Raw genomic sequence first — 20,798 nt, 5'->3', positions numbered from 1 at the left:
ACAGCGCCCCAGCGGCCCGAGCAGCCAATCGGAACACAACAACATGCATGATGCCGCTGAGCTGTGCGCCTGCGCACTGGGCAGACAGCTGATAACTCATCTATTATGCTACTTGGCTAAAACCAAGCGGAGAGAGAAGCCGCCGCAGCCGCCGCGGGACGCACCGGAGGAGCCGAACCCAAAGTAAAGCCGCTCTCTGACCGGGGCCGGGGGGGTGCTGGCGGGGGGACGGGCCGGAGGGGGGTCCCGGTGGGTGCAGGAGGAGCTGGAGGCTCGGAGTCGCTCGGCGCCTTCAGACAAAGCTCAGCTAACAGGCTAACAGCTCATTAGCTAGCCAAACACCGCGGCAACATCTGCAAAGATCGGAATTTTAAACCTTTCGATCCGGTCACTGGTCGTTTCATAACCGCGTAAAAGTCCCGGTGAGTCCTCCAGCGCTGCCCCGGGGCCGCCGCGGCCGCTGGGACCCGCAGTAATGCTCTTTTAACGCGCTCGCTCAGTAGCTTAGCTCAGGTAGTTAGCGACCTAGCTCGTATTTTGCATCGGCTTGCCCGCCATCTTTTTAAAGCGAGATAAATGAGCTTCTTCGTTAGCCCACGGAGCAGCGGGCCCGTGGCCGCAGCTGGAGCGGATCTCCGCGGGGAAACCACCGGGTAAACCCGGGCCCGGTGGCTCTGCGGGCGGATGGTTGTGCTGCCGGGGACTGGATGTGTGCAGTTTGTCGGTCGCAGCGGTGAGTGTTAGCTGTTAGCTCCGCGTTAGCAGCAACAGACTGCGAGCAGCCGCCGGGACCGGAGGTTTGTGGCTCGTTATCCGGGCGGCGGGTGTTTATTGTGGGTTCGGAGGGGGAGAGCTCCGGTGGTTCTGGTCCCGGTGCGCGACTCAGTGTTCGGGCCTGAATCGGTTTGTGTCTGATGTGAACGGATCAGAAACACATGTGATCAGAGTAAATCTGAAACTAATGTTGACAAATCCTTGGTTCGAGTCCCAGACACATGATTGTTGTCTGATCAATAATCGATGAAGTGATTCAGGTGGTTTGTGACGAGTTTACAAGTTAAAACTGAAACTGTTGATCGGTCACTCGGATGTTTCCTCTGTTATTTAATATATGTAATTATCACATGTTAACTAATCTCAGTGATTAATCGAGTACAAAGTGATTATTGGTGATTTCAGGTTTTGAATAATCAATGATTTTCAGTTTTGATCAGTCTGATGGATGTTTCCTTTTCTACTTTCTTTCTGTCACTGTGAACTGGTCTCGAGGTTTTCTGTCTATTTGACCAAATGATCAACAGAGTGAATTGATAAAGATAATGAGTAGTTCCATCTTCAATGGAAATTCAAAGCGATCACCTGGATCATTTCTCCTGTGTTGTCTGACATTCACTTTGTTTTCAAATGAGAGAATCTGAGAAAGTGAAGCTGAACGTTGGTTTGATAAAGTCTTTGAACCAACTCGACTACGTAGTTTGAGTCAAATGTTCAGTCAATGAATTGAGTTATTTAAATACTAGATGTTTTCTGCTTTTCTTCACATCAAATGGAACATGTGTTGCTGAACTTCTACCTGTTCACACCTTTAAATGAAAAGTCCACACTTCTGATTTTACAAAGTCTTTTCTGCATGTCAGAGTTTTGAAGGCCGTGTAACCAATGGGACTTTCTGAACATTTAAAAAATTCTATCTTCTGACCCGAGCTCCTGTACATTATGTCTTGATCAGATGTTGGAGTCGGTGAAACTGATCATTTAACTTTTCTCAGTCTCCAGCAGGAGTTTCTGAGAAGTCTCAGATTCTGACAGGAAACTGAAAATCTTTACTTTTCACTGTTCTCTGTTGTTTTTATAGAATTCCTCAGAACGTTGATTTGAACGGTTCAAACTCGCCGAAGTCAACATCCTGCAGTAATGCCTCTTATTTGACAGAAAAATAATTTAGTTTATAGTTTGACCTTAAAGTAAAAGTGAGGAATAAATTCTTCATGTTTAAAATGGTCAAGAAACCCGTCGGCAGTTATTTGAAGTGTGTGATGCTTCACTGTCACCGTCGGTCTCTGTGTTCTTTTTAATCTTGAATATTAACATCAGCTTCGCTCTCAAACATCCTGCGTCCTCTGAATGTTGAGTGGCGGTTCAGACCTGATCACATCAGACTGGTAAAACAATAAAACATATTGATATAAAATATTTCAAAGTATAGAAAGATGAACAAAATATTTCTTAACTCCCCATAACGTAATAGAACTAAGAACATTATAAACTTTTTCAGATATGAAGATTTTTCTCTGCTTCTCTCCCGACACTCACTGCACGTTAACGTGTTTTCACCGTATGTAATGAGACATGATGTCATCAGGAGATGATGAGGTAGAAGACTTGACTTTCTGCTGCAAAAGAATGAAAGTTTCATATACCATGTTTTTTTATTTTAGTTCCATTTAAATAGGATGCTTTAAATAAACAGAAATAATCTGATCAATAATTTATCAATGTGATGAAATCAGCCATATATCCCAGTGTGATTTTGGAGATTTCTGACCTAAAACCATCTCCACATGTGAGCAAACATGAAACCTAACATACAGTTTTCATATTTTGTCTGAGAAAATAAAACTCTAAACTTCTAAAAAATGTTGCTTTTGTTTTCATACTTATAAGTTTTATATAATTGTATTTGTACTTTCTTTTTATATTTGTTTATTATCAAGTATTGGTCTCAGAAATGTCTTATTTAATATTATCAGCCCAAAAAATCCATATCAATCAGGTTGTAGTCAAAATGATTGCAACATAATTTGAGAAAATTGTAATTATTCATTAATGAGTTTTGGCATGTTAATATGTTGAGAAGTGAAATATATATATATATATATATATATATATATCACAGCTGAGTGTCATCATGGTAACGTGAAGTTTTAACAGTTTGAAAATGTAAGTGATGAATTCTGTGTCTCTGTCTCTCAGGTGTGAGATGGGAGTTTGTCTCCTCGAGGGAAACATCGAGCTAAAGGAACGGCACCGACCAAACCTGAACTGAACACACCAACACACACCTGTGTGCCCACACACACACACACACCCTCAGACCACAGGGGGAGTTGTTTTTTCATCTTCAGGTCAGACACTGCTGTCCCACGGTGCATTGTTACGTCACCATCGTCCACCATGTCGGACGCCCCCGAGGCTGCGCCACCCAGCCCCCCTACCCTCACCAACCCACCAGCCCCTGAGGTCACGAATCCCACTAAACCTGGCAGGTCAGTAACCAATCACACCTGAGCTGAGCCCAGCGACCAAGAGAAAAGTTGTTTTCACACAATTGTTTAGTTAGTGTCCTGTGAAGCAGCAGCAGCAGGTTGTCGGGTCCGACTCGTTCACACCAACAGGAACATGTGGGAACATCCAGGCGAGGGGCGGAGCCTGTAGAGCAGCAGGGGCGGAGCCTGTAGAGCAGCAGGAGGCCGGACATGACGTATAAACTCTGCTGTGGAAAGATCAGTGTTGTTGTTTACAGCTCATCCACACCGGCGTCGGCCCTCATCACCAGAAGATCTGGAACCTCCTCGTGTTTCCAAGTTCACGTCTTCGTCTTCTACGTGTACGGCTCCTCTTCTTCATCCTGAGATGTTTGTGTTCTTCCAGTTTCACGTCCGTCACGTGTTAGAAACCTCATCAACATGTCCACTCGCTCACTGGGAAGCTTCCACACATTGTCCTGCTGTGTCCTCACATGGACTCACGAGGACATGTTACACACATTTCACTAGGAGGCTGCAGGAGAAGATCCAGAAAATGTCCAGAGACACTGACTCAGACATTTGTTCTCACATCCAGAACCTGCAGAACATGACAGGAACGTGTCTGTGGTTCAGTTCATGTCTGAAAACAGCTTGAATATTAAACACAGATTTACAGTGATGAAAACATACCTGAAACAGGTGAGATGAACTTTACCTCTTCTGTGTCCTCCAGAAAAACCAACCAGCTGCAGTACATGCAGAACGTGGTGGTGAAGACTCTGTGGAAACATCAGTTCGCTTGGCCCTTCTACCAACCTGTCGACGCCATCAAGCTCTGCCTGGCGGTGAGTCACTGTCCTAACAGACGCATTCTGTTCATCTTCAGTTTCAACCTGCAACACAAGACACACACAGAGACGACAGATAAACCTAAACTGAATCACTCTATATCTGGCGTTTTTAGCCTACATCCATACCGCTACGTTTTAGTTTGGAAACTGATCTTGGACACCTAGTGGCCAGACTACACAACTACCATTTGACATCACGATGATATGGAAGTATGGGCTGGTCTACTGAGGTGGTGTTTAACAACAAACAATTGTCACTAATTAGTAAATCAGGGTAGCTGTTTTGCCATTTTGATTCTAAGCTAATAACGTCCGTGTTTCCAGGACTACCACAAGGTGATCAAGAACCCGATGGACATGGGAACCATCAAGAGACGTCTGGAGAACAATTACTACTGGAGCGCCAGTGAGGCCATGCAGGACTTCAACACCATGTTCACCAACTGTTACATCTACAACAAGGTAGGTCACACTGCGACGTTCACACCTGCTCACATCCACTGACACGTTAACAGCACCGCGTCTCTTTCCTGTTTTTCAGCCAACAGACGACATCGTGCTCATGGCTCAGGCCCTCGAGAAAATCTTCCTTCAGAAAGTCGCTCAGATGCCTCAGGAGGAAGTCGCTCTGCTGCCACCGGCTCCCAAAGGAAAGAACAAGAGCAAGCAGCCCGCCACCCCCACCACAGGTAATACCACAGTACTACAGTTGTACTGTACTGCGACCACAGGTCATTCTACAGTTCTACAACCGTATACTCTGAAATATTTTTATAGTATTAAGGGATATTGTTGATGTACATTGGTTTTACTGTGTAGTGCTACTGCATCAGCTGTACTAAGTACTCTCGCTCTTTCTCTCTGTTTCTGTCTCTCAGTGAGTCAGCAGGCGGAGTCTTCAGCCTCCCCTCCCCCCTCCTACCCCTCCCCGTCCCCTTCTCAGACACCTGTCATATCCACCACGCCCACACCTGTCCAAGCCACGCCCCCTGTCTCTGCACCGCAGCCCCCAGCAACAATGATGCCGTCTGCACAGCCTGTTGTCAAGGTAACATACGTCACACGATCTAAAATACAAAGAACAGACACTGTCTCTCTCTCTCTGTGTCTCACACCTGTCTCTTTCCACCTGTCTGTCTCTCTAACAGAAGAAAGGTGTGAAGAGGAAAGCCGACACCACCACTCCCACCACGTCCGCCATCTCTGCTGGTCGTGCCGACTCTCCATCTGCTCAGGACAACAAACCAGCAAAACTGGGTTCGTCCCGCCGTGAGGCCGCCGCCCGCCCTGCTAAGACCCGCCGAGAGACGGGTGAGGAGGTGGCAGTGGGTGAGATGGGAGGTGGAGGAGGAGGAGGAGGAGGAGGAGGAGTTGGAGTTGGAGTTGGGGGGAAGAAGGTCGGTAAGCTGGGCGAGCAAATGAAACACTGCGACGCCATCCTGAAAGAGATGCTCTCGAAGAAACATGCTGCCTACGCCTGGCCCTTCTATAAGCCCGTGGACGCAGAGGCACTGGAGCTGCACGACTACCATGACATCATCAAACACCCCATGGACCTCAGCTCCGTCCGGGTAACACACATGACATCATCACACATGGCAGGTCACATGTCATCACACAGTGAGGCCAGGGCTGCGTTCGGTAAAACGTTATTTAAAAGATTGGTGGAACTACAGCAGCTGAGAAGGTCCTTCTTGTCATAGAAATCTCGGTAGACGACGTGAGTTTAAATACACTTGACGTTCCGTCTCTGTGTTTGTCCATTAAACAGTTTCAGATTAAATGAATATGATCTTATTAAATACATTTTTTATAAAATACAAGAACATGTAACATCTTCAGTTGATGTAAACAGCTGCTGCTTCATCTGTTGTTAACAATCCATAATGCCTTTTAATACGATAGTTTATATACACGCAGCTGCTGATTGGTCAACACCTCGGACACACCCACCAAACGATAGGAAACAAAGCTCGTTGACACGTTTAGAAGAAAGATGTGTTTCACGTAGAAACCTTTAAGAAACGCTGCAGCACATTTTGAGATTGAACCTCAGATCTTCGAGTCAGACTCATCACCAGGTTCAGTCTCGTTGTTGACAACAGTTTATTTCATGTGTCAACAGAAAAAGATGGATAAAGGCGAGTACAGTGACCCTCAGAGCTTTGCCACTGACGTCAGGTTAATGTTCTCCAACTGTTACAAGTACAACCCTCCAGACCATGAGGTCGTGGCCATGGCCCGGAAACTGCAGGTACGTCAACCCTCAGATTCCAGAACAAGCTCTGCCCGTGTTGAGGTCATTGATGTGACTGTGTCCGTCCTCAGGATGTGTTTGAGATGCGTTTCGCTAAGATCCCGGACGAGGGCCTGGAAGTGTCCGTCCCGTCTACGACACCACTGGTCAGTAAAAGCACCGCTTCCTCTGACAGCAGCAACAACTCCTCCTCAGACGAATCTTCCGACTCCGAGGAGGAGCGAGCCACGCGATTGGCTGAGCTACAGGAGCAGGTTGGTGCTGCTGAGCAATCACAGGTCAAGAACATCCTGGTTTCCTTCTTTAATACTGAACATTGCTATTGATTTAAAGAGTAAATAAAATGTCAAATATTCATAGTAATCATTGATTGAACTGAATGATCAGTGGAAGGCGTTCCTGATTATTGATCGGAGATTGTAGATATTGATAATTAGTCTATTCCACCAGTTGAAGGCGGTGCACGAGCAGCTGGCCGTCTTGTCCCAGGCTCCGGTCAGCAAGCCAAAGAAGAAGAAAGAGAAGAAAGACAAGGAGAAGAAGAAAGACAAAGGGAACAAGGGGAAGATGGAGGAAGAGAAGAAGCCAAAGGCTGCCGCTCAACAGCCCAAACCAGCCAATCAGAAGAAGGCACCGGCCAGGAAAGCCAACAGCACGGTGACCGCAACCAGGTATGACTCAGTTCATCAGTGAATCCTAATGTTTCTGTGTAAAATGCACCTGACAAACCACTTCCCTGTGCGTTTCCAGGCAACCTAAGAAAGGCAGCAAGACGTCAGGCGGCGGCTCGGCAAACGGAGAAGACGGCGAGGAGTCGTCTCTACCGATGTCGTATGATGAGAAGCGCCAGTTGAGTCTGGACATAAACCGGCTGCCGGGCGAGAAGCTGGGTCGCGTCGTTCACATCATCCAGTCCAGAGAGCCGTCGCTGCGAGACTCCAACCCCGACGAGATCGAGATCGACTTCGAAACGCTCAAACCCTCCACGCTCCGAGAGCTGGAGCGCTACGTCAAATCCTGTCTGCAGAAGAAGCAGAGGAAGCTGCTGCGTAAGAACGACCACGACACAAACATGACACTCACCACAGATCCAACCTGTTTGTTAACCTCTCCCTCTCTCTCGACCCCCACCTTTAGAGAAGGCAGCGGGCGGCGGGGCTTCAGGAGGCGGGGCTAGTCGTTTGAGTGGCAGCTCTTCTTCCTCCTCTGATGACAGCTCCTCAACGGGAACCTCCTCTTCCTCCGACACAGACTGAACACACACACACAACACACACACACAAACATGTTACTGAACACAGAGTTTATACACACACTCAATCACAGGAACGACAGTTAACACATGAACACACATCCATGTAAACTTCCACCATGAACACACACAAGACAGAGATCCAAACTCTGAACTTCTTACAACACACACGCCCAGACTTGGAGACTGTATGTAAATAAGCAAACCTGTTTTTTAGCTCCTAGTGTCGTTTTTTTTTTTTTTTCTTCCTGGAGTAATGGAGAGACAGAAGAAGAAAGAACTTGTCCGAGAGGAGGAGGTCTGTCTGTTCACCAGTTGTACTGATCTTCTCTTAACTGTCGTCTCGCTGCTGTGGAGAGAAATAAAAACATCCACATTTCTTCTTCCTCGGTTTGGACGTCGGCTACGACCCCTGACCTCTGAACACATTCCGGAAGCATCTGTCATCATCAGGAGGACGAGGAGGTCTCAGTGGGTTTCACATCGTTGGAAGTGAAGCTGTAGTCGAGCAATAAGTGAAAAGGTTTTCAGAGAGGAAACATGTCTGAGATGAAGCTCAGAGCATCATGGGAGATTTAACCAAAACCTGGAGAGGAACAAGCGTCTCAGCGGCCGAGTGGCGTCTTTTCTTCTGGTGCGTTCACACCGACTGCGACGCAAAGATCACACGAGATTACAAACAAAGTCAATGCAGAGAAATTTGCAGTTGTAGTTGTTTCTGTCATTCTTCCCCCGGAGTTTCCACATGTACGACGCAGCAACTTGATCCCTTCTGCCAGTCGTCCTCTTCTCTTCTGGAGGAGAACCGGCGAATATTCCCCGTTTGTGTTTATTCACGTGATTAACCTCAATCAACTCAAATGATCCCACGGCACGTTTGGTGTGCACGCACCATTAGAGTCCAGTTCTGAACGATTGGCTAAAAAATAAACCCTAAAAAAACGTCCTCGTCAGCTGATCAACGTGTAGAGACGTGAAAATTGTTGATAAGAAACTTTATTTGAACGTCTCCTGTTAACAGACGCTGTTTGACACGTCCTCTTGTAAAAATGATGTCACACTTATGTCATATCAGCTGTTTGACACGTCCGCAGAGTTCAGGAGCTGCAGTTATAGGCGTGTGTGTGTGTGTGTGTGTGAGGTCAGAGGTCAACCAGTTTTTAATGTGACATCATTAGTTTAAACTGGTTAATTGGTGAATGACGGATGATTATTGATAAGTGGTAAAGTTCATCTGTGACTGACGTCTCTGCAACAATGTTCACGTGTTACTAATTTCTGTTGATTGACAGTCTGAGCGCAGCTGATCAATCACATCCACTTCCTTTATGACTGAAAATCAAACAGCTGATCAGATATTGATCAGCTATTGATAAGCTGAGCTCATATCCAGGTTTCGTACTGTCGTTCGATTTAGACCCTCTGAGACCGACGCTGCCCTCTGCTGGTCCTGAATCAGTTTGACTGGGGTCAACGCTGGGGGCGTGGTCAACGCTGGGGGCGTGGTCGCTGGACCCAGACCGCTCTGAGACAGACAGCGAGACAGACATGTTTCTTTTTAACACTACATCTTTATTTCCTGTCATTTGTTTTTTGTTTTTCAGGTTGTGCTGAACCCGTTTATGTCTTTATAAGATTTGCGATATAAAATGTCTTTGTACGACGTCCCCCCCCCCACCCCCCCTTCCGGAGGTTAAAAGTCAGAGCTAGAATTGAAGCTTCACCCAAATTTCTAATTTTTAATCATTTTAACTCTAAAGTGTCCAAAATAAAGAAGTCGTCAGGATGAAGACAAAACTTTCTCAGCAGAAAAAAGTCCAGTGAATATTTGAGACATTTTAGTAAAGTCACGTCGATTGGCTCTTTTAGTTCTTTTTTGGTTTTTTTATATAAAACTCATTCGTTTACATGTTTCTTCTGTTGGTTGACTGCGCCTCCACCTGGATGCACTGAGTCACTGCACGTTCAACTTTTAAAAGGAATTTTAATTTACATATTTTAAACAGTTTAATTTCATGTGTTGGTATGACATCACAGTTCTGCCCTCTCCTGATTGGTTGGGCGGAGTGGGGCAGTTTGCTGATTCCTTCAGAAGAAGCTTTACATTGCGTGATGTTAGTATTTTCTGCGTGTAGCACAATGTCAACTTGTTTCTGTTTTGATCTGAGTTTCTGATTAAATCACGTGACCTCACTGCTCACCTGTCCTAACTCCACGTTGTCGGTTTCACCTCTGACTTCGCCTGTTTGGGGGGGGGGGGGGGCGGGGTTTAGTGGGTGGCGCTGCAATTCAGACTAGCCAATCAGAACGTTTCTCATTCTTTGTCGTGTGATGTTAACATCCAACACTGTTTCTATTGGCTCCCGCCTGACAGGGAGTGTCATGTGACCTTCAGAAACTTCTGCTTCACAACGCTTTTTTCTATCGTCAACTTTCAGTTTGTTTCTGTTATGAACGCTGCCATCTTGTGGTGATGACGTCATTTGCAGTCAGTCTGTTCAGTAGTGATTGTGGAGTTGTGGTATCGAGGCCCCGCCCACACACACTCAACCATCCTGAGTCAGTCTCAGCTGTCAATCATGACGTCTCAGCCTGTTTTTATATTCTCAAATAACTGATTCAAACCAAACGGATCAGAAACACTTGAACAAACATCAGAGAGAGAAGAATGAACTGAAATCACAGAAACTTCTTTACAAACATTTATTTAACTTTTTTAGTTTGGTCCATGTCCCATCTGCTAACATGGAGGGTTATGATCTATACTCATCTCAGTTCCTCGGCGTCTGGCGCTGCTCGGTTGTCATGACGATAGTTTGTTAGGTGAAATAATTACTAAGTTTCAGACTTGTCAAAACTAAACGTAAACACTAATCGTTAGTTTTTCTTCCCATCGTTTCATCTGAAGAAAAAAAGTTTTATTTTGGACATTTTACAGACAAATCAATAACAACCTAAAACAACGGATACAAAGACGCAGTGACAGACGGACAGCTCGTTGCCGCAGGAACCTCCTCTGTTTTATTTAGTTGATGGTCGAGCTTCGGTGGTTATAGTTAATTTTTGTATTTTAATAAGAAAAAGGAAAAAAGTGATTTTATGTATTTGCATGCACTCCGGCCGTACGTTCCTTCTTCCGTATGTTTGAGCACTGTATAGTAGCTGTATAGTTCCTGTCCGACGTTTAGATCGCCCAGAGAGAGAGAGGACGAAAAACAACACGTGAATAATTTGATGTAATTACTGATATGATCCTTATTTTCTGAGTTCATTTGTTTTCATAAATAAACGTATAAACTGACCCAGTCCACTCTCATTCATACACACACACACCTACTGTACACATAAATACACACACACACACACACACCAACTGTACATTCAAATACACACAGTGAAATGTGTATTTTACTGATGAGGTCAGAGTTAACACATCACATGAATATTGTTATACATGTGAGCACCTGCGTGTTCACGTGTATCAGAATATTCATGTGTTGTGTGGGCGGAGCCTGTGTCAGCTGACTGATGATTCTAATTGATTATTGGACATCAGATCAAACTTCATCTTAAACGTCCTGACCTAAAATATCACGAGTATGAACTGGAACTTATTCAACTAAAAGTTTTAACATGTTCCAGAAGTTCAGAAAAGTTCCTGAAGAAAGAACGTGTAAAATAAAAATGATGAGTCAGTGTTCTGTCTACATGATGCTGCAGATCCTGGACCGTCCCTCGCCGTCCTCCAGGCCCCTCTTGTCCCGAACCAGCACGGCCTGGTTCCCGTAGCTGCTGTACCAGGTGGACTGGCTGCGGCTCAGGTAGGTGGAGGGAGGCGCCATCTCCAGCTGCTGCTGCTGCCAGATCATCAGGGACGTGTCCCGGTACCTCAGCCGAGAGAACGACTCCGACAGGGCCTTCTCTGCCAGGAGGGGCCGCCCAGGAGAACCAGGAGAACCAGGAGAAGCGGAGGAGTCGGGACCAGGTTCTCCTACAGCTGGAGGATCAAAGGCCGACATGATGGCGTCTGCTGGTTCCAGCTCAGATCAAGATCTACCTGAGTCATGATCCAGCAGCAGGTCAGAGGTCAAACTGGATCTAAACAGCTGCTCGTTCATCAGGTGACCGACCTTTGACCTTGACATGTGAAACCTTCAGATTGTCACAGAGCCTGTGACCGATAAAGCTTTGATCTTCACCTGTGACCGGGGCTAGTGTTTCCACACTCAGGGTGGTTAGTCCGGGTTATTATAGGCCAGGTTAGCTTTGCCCAGGTTAATGTATTCTGGGTTATCTTAGTCCAGATAAATTTAGACCAGGTTAATATATTCCGGGTTAGTTTAGTCCAGGTTATCTTAGTCCAGGTTAATTCATTCGGGGTTATCTTAGTCCGGGTTAACTTCAGGCTCAGGTGTTGAAGATCACAGAGAGAAGCTAACGGCTGTTAGCACCTGTAGCTTGCGTCCACTCTGCTGTAGGCTAACGGCTAATCCACGAGCTAATCCTGCTGTTAGCTCCGTTAGCTCCTGCTAGCTCCTGTTAGCCGAAGCTTTTACTAAATTGATGCGGTGGTGACGTCACTGTCGAACCGTTAAAACGTCAGAACACAAACGGTGACACACGAACGACCGTTAGCATCGTTAGCATCGTTAGCATCTGAAGCTGCTGCTGTTTCCAATAGCAACGGTGTGTCCGCAGTCCTGTCCGGGTAGGAACCGATGACCGGGGGACAAGGTTCCTGTGAGGGGAACCCGGGGCTGTTAGCATCTGTTAGCATCTGTTAGCATCGGTTAGCATCGGTTAGCATCGGTTAGCATCATCATCTTCTATCAGATAATCATAACTATATTTATTTGTCCCCGTGAGGAGGGCCAGCTCGGTCCGGGGATGTTTGACCCAGTGGAGGTGGTGGGACAGAGGACAGAGGACAACCAGCCCCCCCCTGCAGGACACCATCAGCACAAGAGCGATCCCCCCCAGTGTCTGAAGGTGGCGCTGGTCTTCCTGCAGCAGACTGGACCAGCAGCTCTGCTCCCAGTAAAACTCCCTGCACCCCCACTGGGGACTGAACTTTAACACTTCTCAACTTATTCACTGTTCTACATTCATTTGTAAACAAGTCTGTGCAATATAAACAGTTATATCCATTCACTGTACATATGCTGACATAATATATTTCTGTACACTGTATAGACCGGTTTAATTACATATATATTTTTTCTATATATTGTTCTATATTGCTATTTCTTTATATTCCTTCACCCAAGTACTGGATGCTGCTTATGTGATGTCTTCTGCTGCTGTAACATTGCAAATTCCCCATTGACTAATAAAGGACTTTATCTTATCTTATAAGCACCTGTTCGAACAGCTTTTATAAATAAAGAAAACATTAAGTGAAAAACAAGACGACACAGAAACTTAAAGTTAACTTTAAAATCATGTTGTAAAAGTTGAGGATTAAAAAACATAGTTGAGATTTTGATTCAGATAAACTTATTAGTCAATCACATTTATATCATATTCACAAATCAGTTTGTCAGTTTGAATCAAGATTGAAGTGGAAATATGAAGAATAAAATCAACATTTTGACTGGAAGGAAAAACAACTTCTTCCTTAAGAAAGATAAATAGTTGAACTAGTTTAGAATTATTGTTTTCACCTTTAGTTTCTCTTCAATGGGATTTTATTTCACTTCAGTTTTCATCATCAGCTGTTTCCTCTTTCAGATGTTTGAATTTTTATTGCAAAGAGTTTCAGCTGATTCCAAAACTAAGAAATATAATTTTTTATGTTTTCACACATTCCTCATCACAAGCAGCGGAACTAATGATATACTTATACTAACCCCATACACACACTGCAGTAACTATACACACACACACACACACACACACATGCTGCAGTAACTATACACACACACACACACACACACACGCTGCAGTAACTATACACACACACACACACGCTGCAGTAACTATACACACACACGTACACACGCTGCAGTAACTATACACACACACACACACACACACGTACACACGCTGCAGTAACTATACACACACACACATACACACACACGTACACACGCTGCAGTAACTATACACACGTACACACGCTGCAGTAACTATACACACACACACGCTGCAGTAACTATACACACACACACGCTGCAGTAACTATACACACACACACACGCTGCAGTAACTATACACACACACACACGCTGCAGTAACTATACACACACACGTACACACGCTGCAGTAAACACACACACACACACACACACGCTGCAGTAACTATACACACGCTGCAGTAACTATACACACATACACACGCTGCAGTAACTATACACACATACACATGCTGCAGTAACTATACACACACGTACACACAGTGCAGTATCTATACACACACACACACACGCTGCAGTAACTATACACACACGTACACACAGTGCAGTAACTATACACACACACACACACGCTGCAGTAACTATACACACACGTACACACAGTGCAGTAACTATACACACACACACACACACACGTACACACGCTGCAGTAACTATACACACACGTACACACAGTGCAGTAACTATGCACAGTATCTGTACAGACTCCACACATGGAAAGTGATTCACTGTCAAATCCAGCATCAGTTTAAAGAGACTGAAATAATTTGTACTTTTAGATTTAGTTCAGAATCTCTGAACTTCTTATTGCAGCCAATCCTACGACCCGAGGGTCACATGACTCGCTTCACCTGTGATGATGAAGATGTGTGATCAGCTGATGTCATCACATGACGAGGACACGTTGAATCATTTCAAAAATATAAAAAGATTTATTAGAAAAACTTTATTTACACTTGACAGTTTCAGCAGGGACCAGCTGAGTCACATGACCTAACGCCTGAATCGGATTGGTCCACTACAACAGGACAGGGGGCGGGGCTTTGTGCCGTTTTCCCGGGTGTTCGTCGTCTTTGTCTCCTTCTCGTCCTCGTTTCCTCCCTGAGGTTGACTCCGCCTCCTGTAGAGGGAGGGGTCAGAGTGAGTCTTACCAACTGTGTGTGTGTGCGTGTGTGTGTGCGTGTGTGTGTGCGTGTGTGTGTGTGTGTGCGTGTGCGTGTGTGTGTGTGTGTGCGTGTGTGTGTGTGTGTGCGTGTGCGTGTGTGTGTACCATGGCAGCGGCAGCGAGGTCTCCAGCAGGGTACATCAGTCTGTGAGCGGTCGCCATCATCACATGATCCTAGAAACACCACAACTTCATGAGTCCACACCCACAAACTACATTTCCCACAATGCACCTGCCGTGCCCGTGGTAATGTAACTAATGTCATGTAGTAGTTAGTTACCTGTAACCAGGGATGAGACAGAGCTTCTTCTATCGTCATCCTGTCACTGGGATCAACAACCAGCAGCTTCCTCACCACATCCTTAGCTGTAACACACACACACACACACACACACACACACACACACACACACACACACACACACACACACACACACACACACACACACACACACACACACACACACACACACACACACACACACACACACACACACACACACACAGCTGTAGTACTGCAGTAGTATTACTGTAGTACTGCAGGTTGTAGTAGTAGTTTTACCTTGGTCAGAGACTTGTCTCCACTTGGACTGAACCATCGTAAATTCTCCTCTGATGATCTGATCTGTGACCGAGTGACTGAACGTCTCATGGAACGGAGGATAACCCCCCAGACTGAGAGACAGGTAGAGGGGAGACAGGTAGAGGGGAGACAGGTAGAGGGGCGACAGGTAGAGGGGCGACAGGTAGAGGGGAGACAGGTGAAAACAGTGAAAACTCAAACCAATACAAATTATGAGAGACAGACAGACTGAGGGTGAGACAATGAGCCTACCAGACGAAGAGCAGGACTCCGAGGCTCCAGGCGTCGACAGCGAGACCATAACCTGTGGTGGACGCCTGAGTGAAGACCTCAGGAGCGAGATACGAGGGCGTCCCACACAATGTCCTCATCAACACCGTCTCCTCCAGGATCCTGGACTGGTTAAAGTCTGTCACCTGAGGGGGGCGCCACAGAGACATATACAGTATTTAAATATAAAGTATTGACTGTCCATCACTCTGTCCTCGACCTGACTGTCCATCCCTCTGTCCTCTGTCAATCACTCTGTCCACTTCCTGACTTTCCATCCCTCTGTCCTCTACCTGACTGTCCATCCCTCTGTCCATCACTCTGTCCTCTACCTGACTGTCCATCACTCTGTCCTCTACCTGACTGTCCATCCCTCTGTCCATCACTCTGTCCTCTACCTGACTGTCCATCCCTCTGTCCATCACTCTGTCCTCTACCTGACTGTCCATCACTCTGTCCTCTACCTGACTGTCCATCCCTCTGTCCATCACTCTGTCCTCTACCTGACTGTCCATCACTCTGTCCTCTACCTGACTGTCCATCCCTCTGTCCATCACTCTGTCCTCTACCTGACTGTCCATCACTCTGTCCTCTACCTGACTGTCCATCCCTCTGTCCATCACTCTGTCCTCTACCTGAGAGGAGCTGAGGCTCTTTGACACAGTTGACTCCTGCTGCCTTTAATCAGCCTGAGGACAAACCAAGACTCTGGAGACAGAAAAGACAAACTACTGTGATGAATTAGGTGCAAACACATAAAGACAGAAAACAAAACTTATAAAGACGCACTCTCCACCACCGCACTCACTCCCAGCATGCACTGCGACAGAGAGAGAGACAGGTTTGATATCATCCCAACACAGACTGAAGCTCCACCTCCTGGAAGAGACATCAACCAATCAGACTTTACCTTAATAAGACAGACGTCTTCCTGAGAGGACAGAAGGACGTTCTCTGGTTTCAGGTCCCTGTGGATGATCCCGTTACTGTGGAGGTACTACACACACACACGCGCACGCGCACACACACACACACACACGCACACACACACACACACACACACACACACACACACACTCTTACATTGTGCTGCAGACCAGGGGACCGCTGATGCGGCACCTTAGTAACCATAGCGACACAGCTGGACTCACCTGCACCGCTCGCAGCATCTGGTAGAAATAAAGTTTGGCGACAGATTCTTGAAGCTGCTGCTGAGACTTGATTCTGTGGAACAGTTCGCCGCCCTCCATCCTGAAAAAACACACTGTCAATAAAGTTTACTTTGAAAACAACTTTATCGAACACATCCCAACTCACAGCTCCAGCACGATGTAGAAGCTGTCGTCCGTCTGGTAGAAGTCCTCCGTCCTCATGAGACACGGCTGCAGGACAAGAGACGAGAGACGGATCCCCTTTAGAACAGTATGATTTAATATGAACCTTTATTTTGATTCATTATTACATAGACTTAATATTGAGGTTATTATTGGAGTTTTGTGAATGAATTGCATCTAGAAGCTGGTGCACGTAGACACGCCTCTTTTAAGCTGTTAATTTCTTCTTCGTTGGTGTCAGACTCACGTGGTCGATCCTCTGGAGAATCTCGATCTCTGTCTTTGCATTTCGTGTCGCCGTCTGTGATTGGACAAAAAAGGAACAGCATAGGTCACATGATCAAGGTTCCTATTTTTCATTGTCTCAGCAGCCTTGTTTGCAGTTCTCAGCCAATCAGAGCACACTCACCCCTTCAGACTTAAAGTTGTTCTTGTTGATTATTTTCACTGCAAATTTCTTACAGGTCGATCTCTCAAAGGCCAGTCTGACTTCACCACACACTCCCCTGACACACACACACACACAGACACACACACACACACACAGACACACAGTGTCACAGGGAGACATCATGTGACATCACAGTGGCGTGTAGCGTGTCAGACTCACGTTCCGATTCGTCGAGTGAACAGATATTTCTCCTGAAGTTCTTTAGGTAAAGTCGACTGATCATCAGACATGAGGTCAATGAAGACAAAGACTGGAGACAGACAGGTAGACAGACAGGTAGAGACAGACAGGAAAAGAGGACTTCATGAAAAATCCCTACAGGGTTGTACATATGGCTGCTGGAATTGCTGTAGCACCTGCAGGGGGCGCTGCAGGAGTTGATAATTAGTAGATGATAGGTTTTTATTAAATTGACATTAAGAATTGGTAGAGGCCCCCGGTGTCTCGTCCTGCAGCTGGACACAGACGGACTGAGACACCAGCTAATATTTACATGTGAGCACATTAACTTCTGACCTTTGTTACGTTGCTCAGCCAGAGCGAGGACAGCGTTGTTGACCAAAGGAAGCTTCTTGTTTTTACCAATCAGGTTCCCGTCCACAAACGTTCCGTTATTACTGTAGTCCTCCACAAAGACCTCACTGTCCTCCTGTGAGACAGACGGGCAGAGACACAGATAGACAGAGAGACAGGCAGAGATCAACAGTAGCAGCAGCATAAGCAGTTTTCAGACCTGAGCTCCAGGTCAAATCCAGAGACTCGTCTCCAGAGCTTCTCCAGAGTTTGTGTTTCACAGCTGAACAACACAGCAGCAGGTTTTCTGCACAGACTCGTTCACAGCATCAGATCCTCCTCCTGGTTCAGGTGAGAGGGGGGGGCAGCCGGGTGCAGCAGACAGAGACAGGAAGTGACGTGTTACCTCTGCTGCAGAGGTCATGTGATCATGTTGACATCACCTGACACCTTCAGCTCGGATCACCACAAACTCTCTTCACATCTTCGTCTGTGAGATTTGTTTTAGTTTCTTCATGTTTGTGTCCCGTGTTAGAAGCTCCCCCCCCCCCCCCCCACACTCAGTGAATCAGTGGAGGATCCTCTGCTGTGTTCACACTGCTCCTGGATTTAGACTTTATACAGGAGCTCAGGAGGAGAAGAGAAACTGAGTGTGATCCTCCAGAGAAGATCCAGAGAACTGAGGAGCTCAGGTCTGAAGCAGCTGTTAGCATTAGCATCAGCAGTTATCTTACTCTGTAGATCCTAAAGTGTTTCTTGCTGTAGATTTTGAACTTTTTGGATCCTGGTTCTTCAGGGTCGTCAAGAACGTAGTTACACTTAGAGTCTCGTCCAAACAGGTACTGCTCCTCTATACAGTCTGTAAACAAACATAATATAGAACATAGAACTAATAACATTAGTACTCATAATAATATCATATTAGAACTATCATAAGTAGTAACATAATAGTTCTCATTTTAATACTAGGATTAGTAATAAGGCTAGTTTTATTCCCAGTATTGTGACTATGATTAGAACTAGCATAAACTTTAAACTGTGAGGAATAGCACCACTGCTAACAGAACTAGTTTCAGAATCCCCTCCATGCTTCCATGTGAGTTAGCAGGTTATAAAGTGAACTCACCGTGGCTCCTGAAACCTCGCGCCATGGGCAGCAGGCGGCCCCAGGGTTGTTGCTCGGGCTCCTCAGGGACAGACGCCAGGGGGACGGGTATGGTGTCCATGCTGCTCAGAGTCCCTGAGCTGCTGGATGACTGGCTGGCCGAGGCTGGTCCACTGGAACCACTTGAACCGGACTGAGTGGACTGGGCCTTGGACGGGGACTGTGTTGACTGGGCCTGGGACGGGGACTGGGTGGACTGGGTTGACTGGGTGGACTGGGACTGAGGCTGGTCCCCTTCATGTGGAACCTCCTCAGACATTCTGTCTCTCTGTAGATTAACATTAGAACAACACATTCGATTTTAGAGGCAACGTCATCGTTTCACTACATATATATATATATATATATGTCTTCTCTCCTGTGTCTCTCCTGTGTCTATCTCTCCTGTCTTCTCTCCTGTGTCTCTCCTGTGTCTGTCTCTCCTGTGTCTGTCTCTCCTGTCTTCTCTCCTGTGTCTGTCTCTCCTGGTTCTCACCTGTGTCTCTGCTGTCTCTCTCCTGTGTCTCTGCTGTGTCTCTGCTGTGTCTCTCCTGTGTCTCTGCTGTGTCTCCTGTGTCTGTCTCTCCTGGTTCTCACCTGTGTCTCTGCTGTCTCTCTCCTGTGTCTCTCGTGTCTTTCTCTCCTGGTTCTCACCTGTCTGTCTCTCCGGTCCTCGCAGTGTCCTCGGGGTTTCACCGAACACCGGAAGTCCGAGGAAACGTGTTTCCTTGTACCGAATCCCACTTTCACGTCACGTGATGACGTCGGCCAATGAGAAGTCAGAGTATTGATCACATGATTTTGAATGTGCGTTAGTTTCCGGGTCTGAAGTTGAGAGACGGCGGGACCGGGAGGACGAGGGGATCGAGTATGTGACGGATCAGAGACGGTGTCCAATCAGAGAACGAGTCCTGCTGCGTCCTCATGTCCAGACACAGGAGCTGTAAGAACCTGATCATCTCAGACGGTGAGTGTGACGTCAGACAGGTCACATCTGTCCACTGATGGAGAGACAGAGGACAGAAGGTCGTCTTCTTCTTCTTCTGGTTTATTGGTGGTGGTCAAGGTGCATTACCTCCATCCACTGTGTTTCAACATCCTTCTTCTCCTTCTCCATTCGCCACTCTTGTATATTTGATGTCTCATATCATGTGACAGAGGGCTGATCCCATCAGAGGTCACCACTCTGTTAAATCTCCTCAGCTTGTTTCTTCTCAGATGAGGAGGTTAAGGCTGAGGAGCTCAACCCGTTCTCCTTCAAAGAGTTTCTACGATTGAAGAACCAGGACCAGGATCAGGATCAGGATCAGGACCAGGATCAGGACCAGGACCCGGATCAGGACCGGGACCAGGATCAGGACCGGGATCAGGATCAGGATCGGGACCAGGACCAGGACCAGGACCAGGAACACAGTGAGGTATGAAGACCACAGAGTCTCCATCAGATGAACAGTATCACTGACTGAGTCTGTGTCTGTAGTCCTGCAGCTCCTCAACCTTTGACCCTGATGTCCACAAACGTTTCCTCTCTGAGCCGTCGATGGCACCACAGGTAGTGACATCATCACAGAACTTAACCCCACTAACTAGTGACTAACCCTCAGTAACTAGGAACTAAACTAACATTCAACCAGGAACATGAATGATTCGTGTTCACTTTGAGTGACAGGTTAAACACCTCTCTGTCTGTCCAATCAGGAGGAAGACAAGGATTGGGGGTGGGGCTTCCAGTGCGTGGCCAGCAGCTCCTCCCTTCTCTCAGAGGAGGAGACCAGGTGAGTAACGTCACAAGTTGTTCACGTGAACGTGAGCTGC

At 46.5% G+C, this 20,798-nt stretch overlaps 4 protein-coding genes and 1 long non-coding RNA gene across 9 annotated transcripts in view; 3 read left to right on the top strand and 2 right to left on the bottom strand.

Moving 5' to 3' along the window:
- Window positions 1-42: 42 nt before the first annotated feature.
- Window positions 43-9,800, top strand: LOC117767739 (bromodomain-containing protein 3-like). 2 transcript variants are annotated; one of them, XM_034595578.1, is made up of 12 exons: window positions 43-183; window positions 2,974-3,266; window positions 3,982-4,093; window positions 4,424-4,561; window positions 4,641-4,788; window positions 4,978-5,147; window positions 5,248-5,670; window positions 6,225-6,353; window positions 6,428-6,610; window positions 6,807-7,027; window positions 7,107-7,405; window positions 7,494-9,800. In XM_034595578.1, the coding sequence occupies exons 2-12, from the start codon at window positions 3,175-3,177 to the stop codon at window positions 7,610-7,612; spliced, it is 2,034 nt and encodes a 677-aa protein (XP_034451469.1). In that variant the 5' UTR covers window positions 43-183; window positions 2,974-3,174; the 3' UTR covers window positions 7,613-9,800. The 2 variants fall into 2 exon arrangements, with proteins under 2 accessions (XP_034451469.1, XP_034451468.1); XM_034595577.1 differs by having other exon boundaries at window positions 6,428-6,634.
- An 874-nt stretch (window positions 9,801-10,674) lies between these two features.
- Window positions 10,675-11,788, bottom strand: LOC117767754 (putative uncharacterized protein BRD3OS). Its single transcript, XM_034595610.1, has 2 exons — window positions 10,977-11,788; window positions 10,675-10,941 (listed from the first exon to the last, which is right to left on the bottom strand). Exon 1 carries the CDS (start codon window positions 11,625-11,627, stop codon window positions 11,313-11,315), a length of 315 nt encoding a protein of 104 aa, XP_034451501.1. The 5' UTR covers window positions 11,628-11,788; the 3' UTR covers window positions 10,675-10,941; window positions 10,977-11,312.
- A 2,646-nt stretch (window positions 11,789-14,434) lies between these two features.
- LOC117767744 (serine/threonine-protein kinase Chk2-like) lies at window positions 14,435-19,755 on the bottom strand. Of its 4 annotated transcripts, none has more exons than XM_034595586.1 (15): window positions 19,638-19,755; window positions 18,966-19,272; window positions 18,574-18,698; window positions 17,843-17,975; window positions 17,486-17,576; window positions 17,285-17,381; window positions 17,123-17,176; window positions 16,859-16,923; window positions 16,693-16,792; window positions 16,452-16,538; window positions 15,524-15,687; window positions 15,251-15,363; window positions 14,969-15,054; window positions 14,748-14,862; window positions 14,435-14,676 (listed from the first exon to the last, which is right to left on the bottom strand). In XM_034595586.1, the coding sequence occupies exons 2-15, from the start codon at window positions 19,261-19,263 to the stop codon at window positions 14,489-14,491; spliced, it is 1,716 nt and encodes a 571-aa protein (XP_034451477.1). In that variant the 5' UTR covers window positions 19,264-19,272; window positions 19,638-19,755; the 3' UTR covers window positions 14,435-14,488. The 4 variants fall into 4 exon arrangements, 3 of the variants coding, with proteins under 3 accessions (XP_034451477.1, XP_034451478.1, XP_034451479.1); XM_034595587.1 differs by having other exon boundaries at window positions 14,435-14,643; window positions 14,794-14,862; window positions 19,638-19,749; XR_004614931.1 differs by lacking the exons at window positions 14,435-14,676; window positions 19,638-19,755 and having other exon boundaries at window positions 14,790-14,862; window positions 14,969-15,085; window positions 15,196-15,363; window positions 18,966-19,292.
- LOC117767761 overlaps window positions 14,599-20,798 on the top strand; it is a 19,151-nt gene continuing 12,951 nt past the window's right edge. The window contains exon 1 of the long non-coding RNA XR_004614938.1: window positions 14,599-14,729. This is a non-coding gene — a long non-coding RNA (uncharacterized LOC117767761). The remainder of the gene's footprint in view (window positions 14,730-20,798) is intronic.
- LOC117767748 (endosome-associated-trafficking regulator 1-like) overlaps window positions 19,786-20,798 on the top strand; it is a 22,373-nt gene continuing 21,360 nt past the window's right edge. The window contains exons 1-5 of the mRNA XM_034595599.1: window positions 19,786-19,950; window positions 20,202-20,286; window positions 20,365-20,401; window positions 20,464-20,536; window positions 20,680-20,758. Of these exons, the coding sequence (XP_034451490.1) occupies window positions 19,908-19,950; window positions 20,202-20,286; window positions 20,365-20,401; window positions 20,464-20,536; window positions 20,680-20,758 (317 nt within the window). The 5' untranslated portion in view covers window positions 19,786-19,907. The remainder of the gene's footprint in view (window positions 19,951-20,201; window positions 20,287-20,364; window positions 20,402-20,463; window positions 20,537-20,679; window positions 20,759-20,798) is intronic.

Source organism: Hippoglossus hippoglossus, chromosome 9, assembly GCF_009819705.1.
Source record: "Hippoglossus hippoglossus isolate fHipHip1 chromosome 9, fHipHip1.pri, whole genome shotgun sequence".
Taxonomy (NCBI): Eukaryota; Metazoa; Chordata; class Actinopteri; order Pleuronectiformes; family Pleuronectidae; genus Hippoglossus; species Hippoglossus hippoglossus.
The sequence above is the reverse complement of the archived record's forward strand: the minus strand, read 5'-3'. Positions and strand labels throughout refer to the sequence as shown.

Excerpts from the sequence above, each read along its gene's own strand:
- LOC117767754 (XM_034595610.1), bottom strand. The coding sequence starts at position 11,627 with ATGTCGGCCTTTGATCCTCCAGCTGTAGGAGAACCTGGTCCCGACTCC.
- LOC117767739 (XM_034595577.1), top strand. The coding sequence starts at position 3,175 with ATGTCGGACGCCCCCGAGGCTGCGCCACCCAGCCCCCCTACCCTCACC. Across the intron at positions 4,789-4,977 it reads GCCCGCCACCCCCACCACAG|TGAGTCAGCAGGCGGAGTCT; the intron begins GTAATACCACAG and ends TCTGTCTCTCAG. Across the intron at positions 7,028-7,106 it reads AGCACGGTGACCGCAACCAG|GCAACCTAAGAAAGGCAGCA; the intron begins GTATGACTCAGT and ends GTGCGTTTCCAG.
- LOC117767744 (XM_034595586.1), bottom strand. The coding sequence starts at position 19,263 with ATGTCTGAGGAGGTTCCACATGAAGGGGACCAGCCTCAGTCCCAGTCC. Across the intron at positions 18,699-18,965 it reads GCGAGGTTTCAGGAGCCACG|ACTGTATAGAGGAGCAGTAC; the intron begins GTGAGTTCACTT and ends GTTTGTTTACAG. Across the intron at positions 14,677-14,747 it reads ACACACACACGCACACACAC|TGGTAAGACTCACTCTGACC; the intron begins ACACACACGCAC and ends CACACACACAGT.